Source organism: Pelophylax lessonae, assembly GCF_965119305.1.
Source record: "Pelophylax lessonae genome assembly, chromosome: 2".
Taxonomy (NCBI): Eukaryota; Metazoa; Chordata; class Amphibia; order Anura; family Ranidae; genus Pelophylax; species Pelophylax lessonae.
This window is the reverse complement of record NC_138769.1, coordinates 610102321-610126829: the sequence shown is the minus strand read 5'-3', so window position 1 is coordinate 610126829 and position 24509 is coordinate 610102321. Positions and strand designations below refer to the sequence as shown.

General features: G+C 43.3%; 1 protein-coding gene across 1 annotated transcript in view; it reads left to right on the top strand.

Annotated features, from left to right (window-relative positions):
• The window catches only part of LOC309545290 (polyunsaturated fatty acid lipoxygenase ALOX8-like), a 134192-nt gene extending 110204 nt beyond the window's left edge, over positions 1 to 23988 (top strand). The window contains exons 10-14 of the mRNA XM_082244432.1: positions 4170 to 4339; positions 9290 to 9411; positions 13957 to 14057; positions 22467 to 22637; positions 23769 to 23988. Of these exons, the coding sequence (XP_082100558.1) occupies positions 4170 to 4339; positions 9290 to 9411; positions 13957 to 14057; positions 22467 to 22637; positions 23769 to 23948 (744 nt within the window). The 3' untranslated portion in view covers positions 23949 to 23988. The remainder of the gene's footprint in view (positions 1 to 4169; positions 4340 to 9289; positions 9412 to 13956; positions 14058 to 22466; positions 22638 to 23768) is intronic.
• Positions 23989 to 24509: the final 521 nt, after the last annotated feature.

Sequence of the window (24509 nt, the reverse complement as noted above, 5' to 3'; positions counted from 1 at the left end):
TGGCCATGGACATTACAATCTGATAATACAATATCTGTACAATCTACCTTAAATTTACCAAAACTATGAAATATGAGCACATATCTAAACCATCCAAGTTGTAACCAATTGTGCAGGCCCCTGTATTAGTACTTGGTATATTTAAAAGATTGTACAATCAGATTGTATATTGTACAGTCATCTTCATGCTTTAACTGAATGCTGTCAAATAGATATATGCTCACTTAACCATGATCGCTAGATAAGGTCAGTTGCACATGGGAGCAAAAAACGCCGCCATTCTTAAGGATCTGTAAAGAGATGCATTGTTTGACACAATGTTCACTGTTGTGTAAAGATCAGTACAGTAGCGCTTAGTACAGTGCCAAGAAAAAAGGAAAATTGACAGTTTAGCTACAATCTATAAACCTGTATACTCAAGTACATGCACATGAGGGTACATGTGTATAGACATAAATTAGAGCACTGGCTGTCAGGTTTCCTGCCACAGCCTCCTCTGATATTTGAGGCTCATAGCTCCGATCTCCCTGTGTGCTCCCTTTCCTCGCAGTGCTGCTGGATTCTCCTCCTTTCTCCTGCCAGCTGCTGCAGGGAGAGCCGCAGGGGGATTGGTTCCAATAATTGTGCCACCCACACCCCTTCCTTGCACTCTGATCACCACTTTCACTTTCTGACCTTCCTCTTCCTGCAGTTCCGATTTCCACCCCCTTGCAGCACTACTGGCTTCTACATTAAAGTTTCTTTCCTACCTGTCTGTCCACACTCGCAGCCCAGTGTACAATTTTACCAATGCCGAGATGACTGAACCCACACATACAAGGGGGTGATGTCATCTCAGCCCGGTCAATGAAAACAGCCAGAGACGGATACCCACAAGTTGCTGGTGTCAAGATATCAGAGGCTAGCAGGGAGATGCGGGACATCGCAGCACTGGAGAGAAGGGGAGTAAAGTTCTGTCTGTGTTTTATGAAGTTTTGAACAATAGGATAACAATGTGGAATAAGGGAATAATAACCGCGCTAAAGGAACAGATAAATTAGAACAGCAGCAACTTCAAGTGTGACCACACCCTAATAAATATTATACATATAAGTCGCGCTAAATATATTAGATGGAGATGTGAAGTCCATAAAAGTCCAAAACAATATTATTGATAAATTCCAGGACCAAACTCCCTTAAGGGTATGTGCTTACCAGATGAAGGTAAGGAAAAGGCAGTCTCGCTGCGTGGAAACTTGTCACCTTGACAGTAGATCCAAGCTTCTATGATCGATCAACTCAGTGGACATGGGATCATGAAAAGCAAAAAAAGTACCGCAATAGCGTAAAACCCAACAAACAAATTGTGACTATCACCATAGGTGTGGGTAAATGAAAATTGTGATGTGATATGACCTCCACCACAATAAATGAAATAAATAAATCATGCAAAAATATAGGGAACTTAGGGTGAATAACCCCTACCAGAGAGGTTAAGGGTTGATGCCTTGAGTGATTAATGTGTATCGGTTGGAGTAGCCTCTTACCAAACAGAAAAAATAATGACACAGTGAAGAAAACGTTGAAAAAAAGTAATCGTGCTGAACCACCACCAGCTGAATTCGCCTCTTACCCTGGATAGATATAGATTAGCCAAAGTGCACTAAACAAATCCAGTGTACCACTCAGGAGCCAGCAATTTCACACCTGTGAGAGTTGCCTCTTACCACATATGAAGTTGTATCAAGCCTGTAGGGTAAATCAAGTGGCCAAAGACCGACCCCAAATTGAATCCAAGCCTGTGTGTATACGAATAACCAGGGGATCCGACCAGAGGTGTAGGTAACTGGGTCTAGGTTGAGTTCATGGGACAGTCACCAACTGCTCCTAAATCCTGAATGATAATCTGAACCCCTTCAGTTCAGATTATCATTCAGGATTTAGGAGCAGTTGGTGACTGTCCCATGAACTCAACCTAGACCCAGTTACCTACACCTCTGGTCGGATCCCCTGGTTATTCGTATACACACAGGCTTGGATTCAATTTGGGGTCGGTCTTTGGCCACTTGATTTACCCTACAGGCTTGATACAACTTCATATGTGGTAAGAGGCAACTCTCACAGGTGTGAAATTGCTGGCTCCTGAGTGGTACACTGGATTTGTTTAGTGCACTTTGGCTAATCTATATCTATCCAGGGTAAGAGGCGAATTCAGCTGGTGGTGGTTCAGCACGATTACTTTTTTTCAACGTTTTCTTCACTGTGTCATTATTTTTTCTGTTTGGTAAGAGGCTACTCCAACCGATACACATTAATCACTCAAGGCATCAACCCTTAACCTCTCTGGTAGGGGTTATTCACCCTAAGTTCCCTATATTTTTGCATGATTTATTTATTTCATTTATTGTGGTGGAGGTCATATCACATCACAATTTTCATTTACCCACACCTATGGTGATAGTCACAATTTGTTTGTTGGGTTTTACGCTATTGCGGTACTTTTTTTGCTTTTCATGATCCCATGTCCACTGAGTTGATCGATCATAGAAGCTTGGATCTACTGTCAAGGTGACAAGTTTCCACGCAGCGAGACTGCCTTTTCCTTACCTTCATCTGGTAAGCACATACCCTTAAGGGAGTTTGGTCCTGGAATTTATCAATAATATTGTTTTGGACTTTTATGGACTTCACATCTCCATCTAATATATTTAGCGCGACTTATATGTATAATAGGATAACAATACAGTTGTAGGCCATTGATGTCAGATTCACATAAAGCCCTGCAACGCAGGCGAGAGACGTAACTGAAGGATACATGTAACGGATGCGGACAGGATAGGTACAATAAACCTCTACAGGTTGAAATCTACGGTCAGAAAACAACTGAAAACCAGGAAATTGAAAGCTAAGAAGCAGGTGTTCTAGGTCAATCAATAAGAATTAAGTGAGCCAAAGCCAGGTGCCCACTAAGGGCTCATTCTTACAGATACTCTGGCCACATGAATGACTGGTTTGTTCATGTGGTTGGAGCCACCTGTTAGTTGATTCACACGTACAGGTGAGAAAAAGCACACGTGAGAAAAAGCACAGGTGCGTTGCCGGGTGCTTTTTACATGGAGGGTAGCCAGAGGAGGCGGCTGTAAGGACCCTGGTGGGAGCAGGAAGGGGTGAGGGTGGCAATGTGCCCCCCTTGGCGGTCAGTGTCTATGCCCCTCTTGGCGGTCAGTGTCTGAGCCGCTTCTCCCAAGATCCTGAATATAACCATTAGAAAATTGACATCCATGTGCAAAGGGCCAAAAAAGTGTAATAAATGTAGATGTAATGTTTACAGACACTTTCCCCATGTAAAAAAAAATATCATCTTTACCCAGTGTATTATATTAGTGCATAAATTCTTTAGAGAATATGACCTGTCCAATCTTTTTGGAAAGCTAGGAAGGATTAGAACCCCATTGGGTTTTTACTGAGGTTGGAGAAGGTTCCTGTTGCAGATGTTGCCCCACTTCCCCCTCTGCTGAAGCTGGTGACACTATGACAATGAGTTAAAGATCTCTCCAACTGCGCTCCCAGAAAGGATTAAAACCTGATGGAGTCTACTCCTTCTTCTCCACTACATCCAAAAAACCAAAAGGAAAAAGTTTTGGCCGAACATGCAATTTAATTTTAACAAAAAAAGCAATCCCAAACGGATCATATAAACAAAAAAATAATAATCTGAGTCTGCATCTTTCTAAATGTCCAGCGATTCCTACAAAGCACACCCCAAAGAGAAACTGGGAAACAGCATATGCTATGCTTTAGTTTTGCTCTTGGTACCAGTCTGAGTTCCTTAAAGAACAATACTCGCCTATACTCCAGCACCATGATCTCCCGGAGCACCTTGCCTGGTGGCTTCTGGGTATTGATCCTGGCTGTTTTAATTGGCCGAGATGATGATATTCCAATGCATACACAGGAGTGCAGTCAGCTTGGCATTTACAAAAATCTACGCACCTCAGTGTACAGTGGTGGAAAGGTAGGTAGGCAACTTTAATGCAGAAGAGACATGTCGGTTTGTTTTATTTTTGTCATTAAAGTTCCACTTTAAGTACATATGGTCTTCATGCACTTCTATAGCCTTTTCATCAACTCTTGTTAGATTTCATTACGTGACGATGTTTTTACATTTTGTTTTTCTGTATTCTCACAAGGCATTGGTGACTGGGAAAGGAGGGGTCCCAGTACTTCTGAAGAAAGCAACGGCTGAGATGACTTATAGCAGCCTTTGTCTCCCTGATGATATAAAGGGGAGAGGAATGGAGGACATTCACAACTACTTGTATAGGGATGATGGCATGAAGATTTGGGCAGCTGTAAAGAGGTAAAGATCTTCCGTATTCAAAGACAAAACAAATTCTTTTAGAATGCTTAGTCTACAACCATTTGAGGTCCTACTTCATTGAAAACATCCTCCTTAACCTCTTACATTCTGGCTTTTGCTTGCAGCACTCCACAGAAACTGCCCTAATAAAATTCACAAATTATTTACTAACTGCTGAAACCAATGGCCACTACTCCATACTTTTATTACTAGACCTCTCTTCATCCTTTGATACTGTTGACCACCTGCTCCTTCTTAATAGACTCCACTTTCTTGGCCTCCAAGATTCTGCCCTTTCTTGGTTCTCCTATCTAATACCGCACACCTTCCGTGTTTCCTAGAACTGTCTCCTCTTCTACACGTCCTCTTTCTGTAGGGGCCCCCCCAAGGCTCTGTTCTTGGACCCCTTCTCTTTATGTACACCACCTCTCTTGGTCACTTAAAAACCTCCCACAGCTTCCAATACCATCTCTAAACTGACACCCAAATCTATCGCTCTACTCCTCACCTTGCTCCTTCAGTCTCCTCTTCCATTACTAACTGACTAACATATCAACATGAATGTCACACCACTTCCTAAAACAAAATCTTTCCAAAATAGTGCTTATAAGCCACCCCACATGTGTGCCCCCCCCCCGACTTTTCCATCAAGATCAATAATTTAACTATTATTCCCCCTCCCCCCCCCCCTCATGCCAGGGTACTAGGTGTAATCCTAGACTCTGATCTGACCTTTCTGCCCCAAATCCAATTGCTTTTAAAAGCTTGTAGACTTCACCTCAATAACATCTCTAAAATTCGCCCCTTTTTTTAACTAAAGAAAACACCAAGCTACTCAATCACTGCCTTATCTTGCATAGTTACATAGTAGTTGAGGTTGAATAAAGACAATAATCCATCCAGTTCAACCTGTGTAGGTGTGTGGCCGTAATCATCTCGTACCCCTGAATGTTCTGATCCTTGAGATGTACATCCAAGTGTCTTTTGAAAGCAACCATACTTCCCGCAGAAACCACCTCCTGTGGTAGAGAATTCCACAATCTTGTAGCCAATGGTGTATTTTGGTTTTGTGCTGCCCTAGGCAAGACTAAAATTGGGCGCCCCTCCTTTCCGACTCCTATGTAAATTTGCCCCACTCCTTCCTTTTTAACGGATATGACTCCCTCCAAAATTGGAGTCAAAGTCCCAGCATGAACCCCTGAGATCTCACGGGGGGGGGGGGGTAAGAGAGGGTGGGAGAGAGAGAGAAGGGGGTGGATGAGGGAGGGGGTGAGGGGGGGGGGGTGAGAGAGGGGGGTGTGTGAGAGAGGTGAGACAAAGGAGAGCCGAGAGAGAGGAGGGGGGTTGGGAGAGAGAGGTGGGAGAGGAGGCTCTAGCAACCAGTGGCCAAAAGAGTCTCAGGTGGAGGGGGGCGGCTTTTTTGCTGCCCCCTTACAAAGTGCCGCCCTAGGCCTCGGCCTTGTTGGCCTAGGCCAAAATACAGCACTGCTTGTAGCCCTAACAGTAAAGAACCCCCTGCGTTGCCTGAGGTTAAAACACTTCTCCTCTAATCGTCTTGTATGCCCTCGAGTCCTCATGCAATCCTTTCGACTGAATAGCTTTTTTTCTATGCTGAGATCACCATTGAGGCATTTATAAATTGCTATCATGTCCCCTCTCAGGCATCTCTTCTCCAGGGAGAATAAATCAAGCGCTTGCAGACGCTCTTCATAATTAAGGTCCTCCAATCCCCTAATTAGTTTTGTTGCCCTTCTCTGGACTCTCTCCAGCTCCAACTTATCCCTCCTGAGGACTGGCGACCAGAACTGGACAGAATATAAAACTCTGGTCCGACCGCATCTGGAGTAAAGTGGTAGGCTTGTCTGTCGCCTTGACCCCTGCAACACCCTTCCCACAGGCCTATCTCTCCATAGGCTAGCCCCTCTTCATTGTATCATGAATGCTGCTGTCAGGCTCATCTACCTTACAAACCACTCAGTGTCTGCCACCCCTCTCTGCCAATCCCTCCACTAACCCCTGATTACCCAGTGAATTAAATTCAAAATACTAACATACAAAGCTCATTAACAACTCTGCTTCGAGCTACATCACCAACTTTGTCTGCAAATATAACCCAAACCTTCCTCTCTCCTCCTCCCAAGACCTGCTCTCTACCGGTTTGCCTTCTCATCCATCCTCTGGAACTCTCTACCTCAATCTGTCCAGCTATCTCCTACTCTGGCCACCTTTTTTATGTGAACCTTGAAAACTCCTCTCTTCAGGGAAGGTTATCACACCTACAAAAAACTGAACTTTTTCCTCTTCCATCAGCTCATCCCCCACATTTATTACCATTTGTACCACATGCCCCTCCCTATAAAGATTGTAAGCTCTAAAAGCACAGAGCCCTTAATACTTATTTTATTGTATTAGAACTTTACTGTATCCCTTTAGGTTGTGCTGTGCATACTGTTGGCACTATAGATATGTATGATTATTTGCGTAACAAATTGAAATTCAGAAAAAATTTTAATTATTCGGAGATTCAGATGTATCTAAATTTCCAAAATACAATAGTAATGAATTTTAAAAACACGAAATAACGAAACAAAATTAAGCTGAAATTTGGGCAAAATTCAAATTGGAATCAAATTAGAAAAATTTAAATTTGAAAACAAGAATAGAATAAAATAGAATATATAACAATAGAATAAAAACATAGAATAGAAATTAAGAATAAAAAAAAGAATAGAATAAAAAATAAAATCGAACAAAATGGAAAACAATAGACTAGAAAATAATAAAATAGAATGTGACCATCTTTAGAAATTCAAATAGAATAAATTAGAATTTGAATAGATTAATAGAATAGAAAATAGAATGGAAAAAATAGAATAGAATACATTTAGACTAAATTTAGAATATAACCATCTTCCAAAATTGGAATTTCAAAAATAATAAAATATAAAATAAGGGAATAGAATAGATTGGAATATAAAATGAGGGGAAAGAATAGAATAAAATGGAACACAAATTTAAGGAACAGAAAATGGATTAGAATAGAACATAAAAGTATAAAAAAGAAAAAGCAATAGAATAGCGTTAAATAGACTATAACCCTCTATCGATATTCAAATTCCGAATAGAATGTATTGGGCACAGGCACTTAAAGTAGCTCCCTTTCATTTTCTGTTGGGGTACAACACTTTCCTGTTCTTTCCTCCTTCACCTCAATCACTGTAACGGCTTCACTGCATGCACTTCAGCAGCATGAGTGCAGTCTTCTCTCTGCAGCAGAGCCATTCCAGTATAACAAAGCAGCCTGTTGAAAGTACATAGGGTATAGTACGCGGGGGGCAGGAGGGCACAGCCATGCAGGTTGCGTGGAGGGCACAGCACTTGGGGGAGGCAGCAGTCTATCTCCCAGCACATTTAATACACCTTCCCTTCCCTCTGTCTCTGTGTGCACCATCCCCCCTCCCTCCCTAAATTCACACGCCTTGGACAAACTTCAGCAGCATGAGACATTTCCTTTCACTCGGGCTACCTATGAATGAGGAGGTGGTCATTGCCCCACCCCCAAACCATGCCTGCCGCTCCCGGCTACTGGGAGAATCCATGTCTGAGGGAGCTCAGCAATGGGCTGAGACATCTCCGTGTGGTCTGTCTCCAGAGCATAGTGGGCCCCCTTTGGGGCCGGTGTGCTTTCTGCCCATCAGCAGTGTGGATAATACAGGCTAGTGTGGTGGCAGAGAAGCTCCACAGCTGAAACGCTAAACTAGCCTTGCTGCTGTGGGGTTGATACACTTTGGGCGGGTTTGAACCCTGCTGACCCCCCCCCCCCCCCCTTATCTACATCCCTGTCTGTGTACCTGTCCCCAAAAAATCTATACTATTAGTGTCCATTCAACATCTGTCAGTTTACCAGTGGAACCAAACAGCTGTCACGGGCATGTACCAGTGTACAAAGACATCTGTACGACTAGTGTACCAGTGCACGCCAAAACATCTGTCAGTGTACTATTGCACAAAAACATCAGTAATACTGATGTCCCATGAACATCTGATGTGAAAGCTGAAAACATTCAAATGTGAAAAACGAAAAAAATTTGACTTCGAATTAGAAAAAAATTTGAATACAAATATAGAAAGTTTTAATTTGAAAACTTTGGATTCAGTTGAATTTTTTTGAATTTGGTTGAACTCAGAAAATTGGAATTGAATTTGAATAAAGGAAACCTGAAAACGAATTAAAATCATTTAATGAATCTAAGGAAACAAAATTTTGGTTTTGCACAGGTCTATGGCACTATATCAATCGTGTATAATAATAAATACATAGGAGCCATTTTAGGTGCCAAAAATCTTACACTGCTTGTATTTGAAAAAAATGTAATGTGTTGCATACAATTCTGCATTCATCTGTATCTGTTTGGACTTCCAAGTGTTACTAAACCCACAACAGTAAAATCAGTCTGTATGCAGTAAAGCATGCTTGTTATACTCAATGTGGAACCTAAGGGGTTAATACCCCGCATTGTGTAAAAAGGCTTTGATCCGGTCTTCTCTGATCCTTCCCTTCCACTGTCCCCAATCCATCTCCTGATGAGACAAAGCCTTTGGAGTCACTCTGCACATGCTCAGTTAGGTATGTATTGCTAGATAGATTTTTTTTTTTTCTTGGAATCCACACTAGGCCAATCGGCACTGTCCAGACAAAGCCAGGGGTCCTGTAGCCTCATAGGAAGTCAGAGTAGAATGAAAACTCCTAGCTTTAACCAGACACTGATGGTCACAAGACTGCTATATATTGATGAGAATAGGTATTTAGCAGTTTATATTTACTAAAATAGCTGCATTTCCATGTTCTGTGTACTCTGGGAGACCAGATAGTGAATTTGGGGTCCTGGGTTTCGTAACACTTTAAGTTTTTATGTGCATCTCCTCCATGACAGTTTTTTTGTTTTTTAGCTTTGTGTCCAAAATAATTAATTACTATTATACAAGTGATGAGATGATCAAGGAAGACCCTGAACTTCAGGCCTGGGTAGCTGAAATTTTCGAGGAAGGATTCCTGCAAAATAAGTCTTCAGGTATATTTTCGATCTGGTGTTCTTTAATCATGTTATGTGCAAGTAAAGATGTGATACACACAACTATTCAGCTGTCTGTGAGTTTGGTTAAAATGTTAAATTGGATTTATTTTGCTAGCTGAAATGACAGAATACTAGAGAATATTTCCTACTTTTACAGTGAATTGCCCCTCTCACTTGCACTATTTTGATATAAATTGAGCTGCTTGCTTTTGCCTCTTGCCTACACCTCTTGCCTACATGACCTACACCTCTTGCCTACATGACCTATCTACTGGTGAAGAAAAGTTGAGCAGGTGGAACATGAACGCACATGCCACCACTGTGTTTTTGAATTTGCAATGCATTTAGGTAGCAACTTCATATTTCTAAGTGCAACATCTTTACCTGTGTTGTACATGGAAGCAAATATGTTGTAGCGCTACCCCCGTAGGAGTTGCTTAAGTTGGGTTCCACACTCTGCCTCTCCAACCCCACTGGCACACCTGGGTAACTGTTAGAGTAATTGCAGAAGAAAATGGACACAGGTTAAAATGAACACAGAAGTTATCTTTACTCTGTTTGCTTAACGAGGAAAATGAAGCTATAGAGTGTGTATGTGTGTGTGTGTGTATATGTGTGTGTGTGTGTATATGTGTGTATATGTGTGTATATGTGTGTATATGTGTGTATATGTGTGTATATGTGTGTATATGTGTGTATATGTGTGTATATGTGTGTGTGTATGTGTATGTGTGTGTGTGTGTGTGTGTGTGTGTGTATATGTGTATGTGTGTATGTGTGTGTGTGTGTGTGTGTATATATGTGTGTGTATATGTGTGTGTGTATGTGTGTGTGTGTGTGTGTGTGTATGTATATATATATATATATATATATATATATATATATATATATATATATATATATATATATATATATATATATATATATATGTATGTATGTATGTGTGTATATATATGTGTATATATATAATATTGTGACATATCCCTTGCTGAGACCTATTCCTATTATACCTATTCCTGTTCACAAAAACAATATAAAGTCCAGAAATTAATCCTATGTGCAAAGTGCCAATAAAGGTAGCAACCAACTTGCATGACTTCTAAACATGCAAACAGTGATGGTGGCACCCTCAACACCGCCAAATAGAAGTAAAAACTCACCGGAAGGACTTGATCTTTGCTGGCATATGTCAACAAAAGATCATAATGTGCTTTATGGGTCTTCGCAGTCTGGAAACATGGACCCTTGTGGATGAGGTTTCTGCAAACGGTCTCAGAGGACACAAACCAGATAAGAAGGCAGACTCCTCATTGTGTAGTAAATTCGGATGATCCAAGTTTATTTCAAATTAAAACTTTGTACAAACATGCAAAATTGTTCAGATTAACAGACCTGCAATGTCTCCCGTATAACGCTGGTCACCCGCAAAGTGTACAGAAAGCTGTGCCGCTTTAGGAAGGGTTTTCCGATCGGCATGCGTTCCAGAGCGGGTTCAGAACGAGACAGCGTGTCAGCTAGACGTGCTTCGTCACAACATCGGACGTCATCGGAAGCTCGTTCTGAACCCGCTCTGGAACGCATGCCGATTGGAAAACCCTTCCTAAAGCGGCACAGCTTTCTGTACACTTTGCGGGTGACCATCGTTCTATGGGAGACATTGCGGGTCTGTTAATCTGAACAATTTTGCATGTTTGTACAAAGTTTTAATTTGAAATAAACTTGGATCATCCGAATTTACTACACAATAAGGAGTCTGACTTATCTGGTTTGTGTCCTCTGAGACTGTTTGCAGGAACCTCATCCACAAGGGTCCATGTTTCCAGACCGCGAAGACCCATAAAGCGCATTATGATCTTTTGTTGACATATGCCAACAAAGATCAACTCCTTCCAGTGAGTTTGTACTTCTCCTATTTGGCGGTGTTTGGAGGGTGCCACCATCACTGCACGTTTAGAAGTCATACCAGTTGGTTGCTACCTTTATTGGCACTTTGCACATGGGATTAATTTCTGGACTTAGTTTTTGTGAACATTTTGCCAGGACTTTCATAATAATTCTTACTTTTTTTGCACTGCAGCACCTCTTTGCACATTAGCACTTTTTGCACTGTTCGCACTTGCCATGATTTATTTATGGATATAGCTATTTATGGATATATTCCATTATACACTAACCTTTATCTTTTGCAAATATGGTTTCTGATTTATATATTATGGAATGACATTATCCCTATTTAAATTTCCAAGTGCATTTATTGAGAGTCACAGTAGAGCGCTATCATTTTTCTGAGGATTTAGCGCTGCTTTTTGTATTCTCTATTTCTGGCCTGTATAAACAGATACAATCACTGCAGAAAATCGTTATCAGCGGAACTCCCCAGACAGTTTCTTTCCATCCATGTAGGTTTTATTGCAATCAGTAGGTATAGCAGACAAAATGTAGCAGATTGAAGGATGGTATCTGCAGGTTAAAACATGGTAATGTGTTACCAGATGCAAGCGGATTGTATGAAAGGCCTAGACAGATGTGGCCATCTCTATTCCCACAAGAATAAATAAGCCGGAACAAGAAATACATCCTGAATGGGAGGGGACAGGAAGGAACAGATGGGAAAGGCAGTGCAACAACTGAAATGACCACAAAATGGCAGTGTAATGACCAAATATATAGACATTACTGTAACTATGCATTATATCTTGCATATTGGTGTAACAGCACAATACAAATGAAACAAAAGAAATAAAGGCTATCAAGGAAAAAATGAACTGCGTCTGCTTCCAGGGGACTCCTTTAAGTCAAATAACCCTGAGAGCAGAGGTAAACACACAAGGCAACAAATTGTATATAGTGAATACTACTTCAGTGACTGCCAACTCTACTAGGGGTGGGCTATATGAGTCCAGACAGGAGGAGGGCGGAGGAATGACCTTGCTTTCTAGGTCAGTTCTCTCCCTTCACACCAGAATCCGTCCCAAATGACCAGCTTGAACATAGTACCTGACTCGGTGCACTGAGTTAGCCCGCAACTTAAACCTAATCGTATAAAGACTAGAGTCCCAAGTATAGACAGGGCCCTTCAGACTTTAGATTACTTTAGGGTGGCGCACTTGCTGGTTTTCTTGGGTGAAAGGACAGAGTACATCCAGAGAGGCCTTGATGAATAGAAGGTTCTTGAATGGTGTGAGTAATCAGTTATATCAAGCAGATAATCACTGCCCCACAGAGCATATCAACCTCAGATTCTTCTAATCAAGTGGGTGCCCTCACCAATTCTGCAGTTTAGGGGGCCAAACCGAGCATCCTGGAATAGGCAGGCTCTTCTGGTAACTCAACTGGCCACATCACCCTGGATACATTTCACACAGCCGATGCAGGTGCACCTGGATATGCACCTGGGATTCCCAGGCTGGATGTCTGGAACACAGCAGTGGGCTGACTGGGAAGATAGCACCTCTTTTGCATCCAGTCTCTTCTCCTGCCTTATGGTGAACTGAACTGCCTAGCAGATAAGATGGATGCCTCTTCTCCTCTTGCCAGAGAATTCTGGGGTGTGTAGTTCTGTCATAAGTCTATGGAGCCGTTTCTGGTGGGGACTACATGCCCCAGAAGGCTTTGCTGAGTGGTTCCTCTCCTCCCTGCCAATGAGGTAGCCGAACAAACCGTGTCAGGGAGGAGGAGGGGGGAGAAATCCTCCACAGAAACTGACAAGCATTCTATCCCAGTGAGAGCCTCGGTGAGCTTGGCATGGCGCAGGAGATGAGGCACCCGCTACATGTAAATATGTAATGTTTAGTCATGTTTTGTGGTAAATGCATGTTAACTGATGTTAAATTGAACCTGCGACCAGCCTACTGAGATATTTATATATTAACAAGCAACAATGGGACTATAAAAATTTACATGTGTAGCTGCAGGCACTATGGAGCAATTCATCTTCTTCAAATTTCACAGGAGAAAGCAGAATTCCTGCAATTAATCAAGTGGTTCTCTCAGAAGCTCAGTTCATCCTGCTACTCCTTTAAATGAAGTGACTCTTAACAGCTAGCTTCTCACCCCATTCTCCTTCCCAGCTGTTTATTTGCAGCCTTTCAGCCTTCTATCTAATGTAAACACAGAGCAAGAGGTATCTTTGTTGTCCCTGTGGGTTATCTCGGTGTTCCAATTTGACCCACAAATGAATAGAAAAATGAACAAACTTCCTTAGAACATTCTTTTTCCTAAGCATTTGAAATTCTACCCATCCATGGTCCGCTTTAGCAATTCCAACATGTTAAACCTTTATTATACATGCTGTTTCCCCTGAGATAAGTTTGTGCTCCTTGATGAGCTATTCACTATTCCTTGTGCCATTGTTTAAAGAGGAACATTCATGTCTCTACAGTATTCCGGTTTAGAGGAAAATCTGAGCCTGCAAAATTTTGAAAAATAGTCACATGCATGCACATATAATTGTTCTCCAAAGTATGTGGCACATTACCTTCTATCCATGCTGAATAAGCAGAGGAAATCACTTTCTACTAAACGTGGTTCTCTCTTTGACAGAAGTCCCCTATTCCTTTGAAACCAGAGCTTCTCTGATCAAATACCTGACCATGGTGATCTTCAGATGTTCTGCTCAGCATGCAGCTGTCAATAGTGGTCAGGTGAGTATAATTGTACTGGCACTGTCTTATTGTGTAGGCAAATGAATCAGAATTACATAAGTTTAGCCAGTTACAAGCATTTGGCCACATTTTGCTATTCAAAACAGCAACCAGATTAAAGTGTCTAGCCCTGTTTTTTGGGGGAGTTATAAGAAAAGGCCTTCCTTAAACAGAATTTTGCACTAAACTTGCAGGTAAATAACCGAACAAGATCCTTTATTATGAAACCTACTCTTCCACCTAGCAAAGTTGGCATGGCCTCCACCAAAGACAGGACCTCTAAGTTTCCTAGGAAGGAAATCCTCCTCTGATCAAACTCCTTGGGGCCTCAGTTACCAGCGCCTGATAAACTCCCGATTGCTCCATGCGGTCAGGAGATTTCTTATCGCGTGAATGCCGTGACAGCTTATCACGGCGGTCACATGACCTTAAGTCCAGCCCCACCTCCCGGCATGTAAAACCCCTTTAAGGGGCCAGCTTCCCTGGCTCTAAGGGGTTAACTAGTAATTTAAACAAAGTAAATGAGAGCAGAAAAACTACTGCAATCAGCATATTACATTAACCATAAGCATATAGATGCACACCAGTGTATAAATAACACAAGCTTTATATAGAAAGAAATTAATAACAGTACATACATCCAATGTACAAACACATATTATCAGCAAGGGATCCGATAAGGGTCCTAGTGAAATAGTACATTTTTAGCCAGGTATGTGTGTATATGTGTAATATATGCTATGATAAAAATATATTGGGACGTCTGCCTTTACACGCACATGAACTTTAATGGCATCCCAGTCTTAGTCTGTAGAGTTCAGTATTGAGTTGGCCCATCCTATGCAGCTAAAACGGCTTCAACTCTTCTGGAAAGGCTGTCCATAAGAATTTGGAGTGTCTGAGAATGTTTGACCATTCTTCCAGAAGTGCTTTTGTGAGGTCAGGCACAGATGTGGATGAGCAGGCCTGGCTCGCAGTCTCCGCTCTAATTCATCCCAAAGGCATTCTTTTGGGTTGAAGTCAGGACTCTGTGCAGGCCAGTCTAGTTCCTCCACCCCAAACTCGCTTATTCATATATTTAAAGACCTTGCTTTGTGCCCTGATCCAATTCATTTGGCGAAGGGGGGATTATGATGTGGGGTTGTTTTTCAGGGGTTGGGCTTGGCCCCTTTGTTACAGTGAAGGGAACTCTTAAGGCATCATCATACCAAGACATTTTGGACAATTTTGTGCTCCCAACTTTGTGGGAACGGTTTGGAGATGGCCCTGTCCTTTTGCAACATGATTGCGCACTAGTGTACAAAGCAAGGTCCATAACATGGCTGAGCAAGTTTAAGGTGGAGAAACTTGACTGGCCTGTACAGAGTCCCACCTTAACCCGGTAGAACATCTTTGGGATGAATTAGTGCGCAGACTGCGAGCCAGACCTTGTCCAACATCCGTGCCTGACCTCACAAATGCTCTTCTGGAAGAATGGTCAAACATTCCCATAGACACACTCCTAAACCTCGTGGACAGCCTTCCCAGAAGAGTTGAAGCTGGTAAAGCTGCAAAGGGTGGGCCAACTCAATAGTGAACCCTATGGACTAAGAGTGGATGCCAATGAAGTTCACGTTTGTAAAGGCAGGCGTCACAATACTTTTGGTAATATAGTGTAGGTATAAATGGAGATGTGCCCTGATGTTGCAGCAAAGTCCAGATGCAATGGCCCCTGGGAGATGCAAAATTGGTGTACCTAGGCCACTACTTCACCTAGAACCTCCCATAAATATCTGAGGAGTGAGGGGAATAGGTAAAGACAAAACTGCAGACAGAAGATCCACAATTTGCTTCCAATACCTGGCAATCACTTGACATAACCACATACTGTAGCAGGACTATGCAATGCACCACATACCTATGCTCATAACAGGGGTCTGATAAGATTTATGAAGCATGTAAAGTTGTAGGAACGTATTTACAGCCACATGAGACACTGACTTCCTCCCAGTCCTCGTTTGAGAGGTTGGGTATTAGTGTCTGCCATTGATACTGAACTTCCAATGGTTTTTTACAGTGTGTAGTATATAATGTGTGAGTAAACTTCAGAGATAAAGCACTTGGGTCTCTGGGATCTTAAACATTCCTAGCCATTATAAGTGTAGCACCCTCCTAGTTAGGTGCTAGGTTCAAAGCATTGTATGCTCCATCTGCCTATCAGGGGAGCTTGATCTATTTGCCTGTTACATGTTCCCAGGTGTGATTCACTGGGTTTAGGGGGTGTCCCCACTGCATCCAATAGGGAAGCTTGTTGGACAGTGGAGGAAACCTGGCCAGTGACACATTGGCTTTTGTGAGAATCCCAGTGGGAGGGCATTCTTGCAGTGCATCCTGGGATTGCTCATAAAGGCCGGGGGGGGGGGGGGGGGACATGTGACAGGGCGTCTTTGGTGGGAAGCAGAGTTCCAGGAGGAGGCGGACTGCTTGTCTCTCCTCCTGCTGTATGAGGAAAGTGGTCTTAGGCAGCCGGCCTGGTGAACCAGGTGTGGAGCTGAGTTGCAGAAGATCAAGTGGAGCTGCCGGCAGTCTTCTGGGAAAGTGTCCATGAGTACCAGGGGACTTGCCAAAGGGCCTGCCCAGAAAGGGGGACCACTCAAGTGAAGTCAGCGGATCAAGGGGCTAGCTCACAGTTGCAGAGTAAAGGGGGTGCCGTGTAGAACCCTGAAGAATAGGGACAAAGGGGGTGCCAAGTAGGACTCTGAAGAGTGCTTCACAATACAGTGCAGTTCATTAAATTCTTCACTTAGAATATGCTATTTTGTCTAGTCGTTGCTATGGGTAACCCAGGAGAATCTAACCAGCAGCTCCCAAGGGAGTAGTGCTACATAAGAAAAGTCAGGCAAGAATTTGGACTCAGTGGGTATATCTAGACCTAGGTGCATCCAACTCTGATTCCAGGAAGGGTATAACTGAATAGATCCAGTGTACTGACTGGCGTCCAACCATAGTACAAAGGGGGTCAGCTGACCTATATACAATTAAACAAAAAACATGAAAACAAAGTAGTGTCAACAGGGCATTGCCCGCACATCGCATCAGCAAATGAGGAGGCAATACATAGGTACATCTGCCTTATACGCTCCCTGGAAACGGATGACTAAATAAGGCAGATCCTGGTATATAGTATACCCACCAAAACGAACATATTCCTGGGGCTGTATTAATAGACAACTGAATAGTAGCATAAAGTCACTGAACTGTATTGGTCGCAGTAGTCTCATTCAAGAGAAGGACTGCTATGCGGAGTAGACTGCCCTGCTATACAGAGCTTAGAAGCCCTGAAAGTGAAATGTCATCAAAATTCAGGGTTCCAGGGGTATTGGTGTGTCGGAAATAAATAGAATAGCTAGATCCATAGCTATGCACATATTTACTGCAAGATCAGCCGTCATGCACAAATGGAAGACACAGGAACCCCCTAGCCTCCGAGAAGTTATCACTCGCATGATCAATATTGTAGCTGAATATGAAAAAATTCTGGCGTACAAAAATGGGAAGGGACCCAGATATGAAAATAATTTGTCTCATTGGAAAAAGTACCTAGCTAGCAGAAAATAGAGATTTGGGCAGTGGCGGCTGGTGAAGTTTTAAGATGGTGGGGTGCAAGACCCCGTTCTTCCATTTTGACCCCTCCCATTTCTCAGAAGCCCCATCCCTTATAGACTCCACCCATTTTGTCCCCTGTATTTTGCTTGCGTGAACAAATTCTCTCAATAGATCACATATTAAGGGGTCCATTAGTACTAGTATATCTTATAATAGGGAGCAGGGGCCCTATTATGGGATATAAAAAATGGGGGTATTGCTGCGCTAAAACATTAATTTCAATATAAATAGTAAAAGTATTCTACAATACATGAACTACTGTGTGAAGATGAATCACATCAGCTAAAACCATGAAAATCTGAATACAGCTGCCAACACCTCATCCTAAATTAGAAAATACAGATCATGGGAAAAACATGTAATGGTGAATGGTGTAGCGCTTGTAATGTTGAATTGAACTCCACAGTCCATATACAAATTAATAAATTCAACGGATGGAAATCAAGTCCTTTCAAGAAAAACGAGCTCCCAAAGGTATTGCCAAATATTCCACAATCCAAAAGCTCAGTGCATAGAGACCACCACCAAGAGAAAAGATGGCCCCTTACCGCAATATATTGATCCCCACTACAGAGATCAATTCCAGCCCGTATCACACATCAACAGACCCCTGCAGACAGTATCCCGGCTTGTAGCGATCTCCAAATCAGCTCCACTCGGTATAGGTACATGTGTGAAAGAAGGGAACAACTCCCATAGTGAAGTACAGTAGTAAATTTCTTTATTGATGCACTAGCTAAAAATGGCAACTCACATTTAGTAGCAGACAATACAGCGTGTCTCTCTCAAGTATCGCCTTCGGGACCTGGTTTCCAACCTAGAAAATGGCCGCCGCGTCCCCTCGTGTATCCCAGCGTGGCGTGCCGCAGGCTCCTCCGAGCCTGCGGCACGCCACGCTGGGATACAGGAGGGGACGCGGCGGCCATTTTCTAGGTTGGAAACCAGGTCCCGAAGGCGATACTTGAGAGAGACACGCTGTATTGTCTGCTACTAAATGTGAGTTGCCATTTTTAGCTAGTGCATCAATAAAGAAATTTACTACTGTACTTCACTATGGGAGTTGTTCCCTTCTTTCACACATGTACCTATACCTGTACCTATACCGAGTGGAGCTGATTTGGAGATCGCTACAAGCCGGGATACTGTCTGCAGGGGTCTGTTGATGTGTGATACGGGCTGGAATTGATCTCTGTAGTGGGGGATCAATATATTGCGGTAAGGGGCCATCTTTTCTCTTGGTGGTGGTCTCTATGCACTGAGCTTTTAGATTGTGGAATATTTGGCAATACCTTTGGGAGCACGTTTTTCTTGAAAGGACTTGATTTCCATCCGTTGAATTTATTTTCTATATGGACTGTGGAGTTCAATTCAACATTACAAGCGCTACACCATTTACTATTATGGGATATACTGTGAGAGACATCCTATTATGGGATACACAGACTGAGTGGCACAAACCCCACAGTACAGAACCCCCCAGCACAAACCTCTCAAGCACAAACCCCACAGTACAGGTCCCCCTAGCACAAACCCCACAGTACAGGCCCCCTTTCAATGCAGTGACCAGTGTACGTGTCCCCTTCAAAGCAGACAGTGTCAGAACACTGTCTGTCACTTACCTCACTAGTCAGTGGCAGAGATCGTCCAGGGGGTTCTCACCTTTATGCCCGCTGAACGCCTTGTACCAGGACAGGGAGAGGACGTTGCAGAAGGCGAGCAGAGTCAGGAAAGTGCCATTGCGGTCAGAGCCTCATCTCTTCCTCCTGCTGCTCCTCAGCCTGGACGGGGGCGGCTGCATGTCTGGGGGTGGAAGGTGTCCGGTGTAGTCCTCTCCTCAGTCTCCTCTCCGTGGTGTACAGCACTGCTCCCGGGACTCAGCGACAACTTACACAGCCAAGCGAGCAGCCGGTTCTTGTCGCTCCTCTCTCTCTGCGCCGGGCCGCGGGCGGGAACGCAAGGTGATCGTAACGCCAGGGCGGTGCACCGCCCCCAGGCGTCACGTCACCAGGTCCATGTCCGCCTGTGATTGGTCCAGGCTGGACTCTGGACCAATCACAGCCCGGACATCATTAAAGTGGGGTGTGTCGGGGCGCATTGCTCTGCGCCCCGATGACCCCCAGAAGAGCGCCAATCAGCGCCTCTGTCAGCGGAGAGTGTGGTCAAAAACCCCACCCCCCCATACCCAGCACGAAGTCCGGCGCCCCTAGTGGGCAAAAAATATACTTTTTTTAATTCTTTTTTTACTTCCTCTTTTCTTTGGGGGGGGGGGGCCCACTATGGGCAGGCCGCCATTGGATTTGGGGTAGTGCTGCCCTACCTCTTTGAGCAATGTGCGATTAAATAGAATGGGGAAATCAGTAAAACGTGTTTCTCGAATAGGTATTTTTAGAGATAATTGCCAAAAGAATCCTTATAAATAAATAGAGCTTAAACATCTGGCAAAGTGTAATACAAATAAACGAAAATAAATATTACATACAAAATAATCCAAAAATAATAAATGTGCTACAATAAGGTTCTGGAGAATAGGTGCAAATTGCTATTGAACCAAAGGTGACTAGTGCAATAAGATGGCTCATTAATAAATATGAAAAAATATATATTCCAAAAAATATTCCAATACCTGTGCTGGTATATAAAGTGCAGAAGCAATGGTGTGGTCAGTGACCAAAAAATATACACAAATTTGGCTTGTGAACAAATATAGTCCCAAGTGATAGGAGCCAAAAGCTATATGCCTTAATACAGTGAAAACACTACAAAATGGCCGCTTATTTATCTAAGGTGCAAGGTGGGGTGATATAGGTGATTCCAAAATGGGTCTCTTCACATGTAGTCCTATGATGGTTTTTGTATTTTCTAAACTGAATGCTGGGTGCTTCTGGTGATAGCTATCCAAGGTAAGCATGCAGCTTAAGCATTACCAGGTATCACAGAAGAAAGTGCAGGTGATGAACAGTGGGGTGTCCCCTGACTGTGGTTGGCCTCTCACTTGTCACTTTCTTGTATAAAAGCCTTGGGGTATGGTTATGTCTCCAGGGGTCTTGGGTAGTTCCCTCTCCTGGCGTTTGCTATCTGCCACTTTCTTATAGGTTTCTGGCACTGGAATGACCTCTTATGGGGTATGGGTCTCTCCTGGGGTCCTGTGATCGGGGCTCTCCTGGGGTCCTATGGATAGGGACGGGGCCGTGTTCTCCGCTACTCCTGAGGACCTCTCAGCATGGGGGTACAAATGCAAGGCCTCTCATGGTGTAGTAATTTGATCAATTTATTTAAAAAAATAGTAAAACTCACATTTAAACAGACGATGAACAGAGCAGTGTGATAGTGTGATGCGTCTTTTATCACACTGCACTGTTCATCATTCTAAAATTAATAAAAATATTTGAAATCAATTCAAGGTTCCAGGACCGATTTGTCCTCTGTACACCTCAGCCTAAGGTAAGTCACAGCAACATAGGTTCCTGGTACATGGCCGAAGATGCATATGGGTCCACAGTTCTGCAGGAGTAATGCCATAGCAGGTCGCAGGAGTAAACTAATTTGAGGAGTCACATTCAACAGCTGGTCTAAGCTTTCCTAAAATCAGGAAAAAGTGAAACTGCCACATTCTCAGATTGGATAGGGCCCTCTTAAGCCCCGTACACACGTACCGAATGTCAGCCGAACGATCGGCCGTCTTTTGTCCGGTGCTGTGCTGTCGGCTGAAAAGTGCAAAAGACTGCACATGAATTTTGTCGGCCAACAACATCCGACTGCAGAAGTGATGTCATGTGATGGTTAACTTTCTGTGTGTTTTTTCTTTTCTGAGCATGCCCAGTCTTGCTAATCGGCTGTTTGTCGGCCGAATTCTGTACTGACTGGCGAACAATCGGCCGTTCTGGTGTTGGCCAACAAAAATTTTAATGCCTGCACACCCGATTCCGTTCGGCCGAAAAGTCTGAGTCGGTTGTCGGAAGCATCATACTAACAAGCCAACAATCGGCCGACAATCGCTAAGTGTGTACGGGGCTTTACCAGTTAGAGAGGTGTTGCAGGTGGTGATAGCATTGAGTGGTGTTGCAGGTGGTGATAGCATTGAGTAGCTAAGTATTCACTTGCTTCAGTGTCAGCTTGTAAGGCTTGTCCACAGGCATGCTAGTTCTCTGGGCATTGGAGGCCGTATAGCTGCTGCTGCTGCTCATGTGTGGAGGGCGGCGAGCGCCATTTTTCTTGTCAAGCAAGTTATTTCTTTCAGGAGAGCAGGAGCTGCTGGTAAGTTGCAGGATGCAGTTGGATGCTAAAGGCAGAGAGCAGAGCTCTCTTCAGAAACATCCAGCCCTCTTGGTAGTAGCCACACCCCCTCAGAGTTAAATGTTTGAGTCACAGGCTCAAAGCAATTATGCATAAAAAGCATTTGGTCTTTATTCAATGCATACGTTGAGGTCAGTTATTTAGACTAGTATTAAGGAAACCTTTCCTGAGTAAAACTGAGGCTGCCATTAAGGTTTAATTCTGGAAATGTTTCCTGGCTGTCACGCTTTGTTCCAACACGGAGTTACTTTGCCAGTGCAAGTGTGCAGATAGGGTCTCGCGTGTGCATATAGGGACTCTTGACTACCCCTATTTGTTGGTGAGTGCATTAAAAAGTATTGAAGCCAAAGGGTCAGTAAGGCAGGCAGGCAACATTTATGAGGCAGTCAGCAATGGCACCTTGTGTATAGTTGGTGTACACTTCGTAGAATCCTAATCTGTTATGTTCTTTTGTGTTTGCCGCCTCTGCAGTTTGACTTCTATTCCTGGATGCCTAATGGCCCCCCCACCATGAAAAGTCCCCCACCCAGCACCAAAGGTGTCACTACAATGGAGACTATTTTGGAAGCATTGCCAGATGTAAACAGTACAACTGCTAATATAGGTGCTGTGTGGGTTCTCAGCAATGAGCCCGTGGATAAGGTGAGTGCCTGGAAGTAATGAAAAGTAATACATAAATATGCCTTGGGCCTTAAAACTGGAAATGCATTAGATTGGCAGGTTTTATTTGACATAGATCATGTGTTATAGAGTCTGCTATAGCATGTAGTGATTATTTAATACTGAATAGATGTGTAGCAACCTCCTAGGTAGGTTCTAGAGAGAGAGGGTATAGTTTTGGATCTTTTCTGCTTACTAAAAAGATTGCCAGGTAAATCTAAACTGTTCTCTGCCTACTAGAAAGCAGGATCTGCTAGTAAGGTCTGCTCAGGTGCAGCTCAGTTTGTCTGAAGTGTTTAATTCTGATCCAATAGGGAGGCATATTGGACAGTGGGAGGAAACCTGATGAATGAGTTCACAGGCGTTTAGTACAGGCCTGATGATTGACAGAGGAAAGTGCCTCGGTGCATGCTTGGATACTGTATAAATGCCAAGGACACATGTGCTCGGGGTCTTTCAGCTGGGGAGTGGGGTCCCAGCGGGAGAGGGCGGCTGCCTCTCTGTAGAAGTTGCCATGCGGCCTCAGGTGGTCAACCTGAGGGCTTGAGGGTTGGAGAGGAACTGAACTTGGAGGTCCTGCAGAGCTGGCTGGAAGGGAGACACTGGAAAGGACCTGATACGGAGTACAGATCTGTCATGGGGCATGTATTGATAGAGCCATCCCTTCAGCTAGAGTCAGTGGATGGGTGTCAATGCAACTACATTATCTTTAGGACACTCTAGCATCCCTTTAACTAAGTCTGCTGCTGGAGAAAGCAAGACGACTTAACCCCTTTCATACAAGTGGGGTTATGGTTAAAGCAGTGTGACTGCTTCCACAAGTAACCTGGTGAGGCCAAGTGAGAGTTGGCCTTAACTGTAAATAGTTCCAGTTGGAGAACCCCACTATTCCCTTCTCCCATCCAATTTCCACAATAATTATAAAACCAAAATCCCTGGACTGTTGAGTAACGAGCCATTGGGAGTAAGGAAGGATGTGTGAACTGTCCCTAACTGACTGGCTGCAGGTAATCAGAGGAGGCCCAAGAAATCATCACACAGGACAAGCCCTACGGGGACAGTGCTACAGATGTATTGTAAAGAAAATCACGACAAGGTTTCTTTTCTTTACAGAGGCATCTAGGAGAGTACCCTGATGAACGTTTTACAGAGAAGGCCCCACAAGAGTTCATGAAGAAGTTCCAACATCAGCTGTCTGACATCTCCAAATGCATCCAAGAGAGGAACAAGACCATGAGTCTGCCTTATCCCTACCTGGACCCGCGTGAAATAGAAAACAGTGTCTCCATTTAATATTGATAATGATGGATCTGCTTTCTGACTGTTTTTTGCATCTTTATTTCTACATGTGATGGTATCAGTGCAGACTATCAAATTTAAGGATAAATGTGGATGAAATAATATCAGGAATAAAGGCTTTCTCAGCGAATATCTTTTTATGTAAATTTATTTACCATCTCTTCACTGTTCCCGGGTCTCTTTAGCCGTATACCAGTGTGGTTCGCAACTGAACACGACAGCAGTTAGGAAAACCTATATATACACCGCAATACATACAAATTCAGGGTATCATTACACATGCGTTGTTTGTTTGCCTTTAAATTATTTTGTCCCTTCCTCACTCCACAGCTAGGAGATGCTCCATATAGCTAGTTCCACCCTGCCTTCAGTGTGTCTTTAGATTTCGTTCAGAGCACAAGGAGTTTCCAGAGCTAGCTATACTATGATTTTATTTTTTTTTTGACCTATCTGATTTTCATCTGTTACGATCTGCATGTTTTGGATAAAAACTTTCTACAATCTGCAAGATGTCATTTGGATCGAGTCACTGCATGTTTTGGATAAAAACTTTCT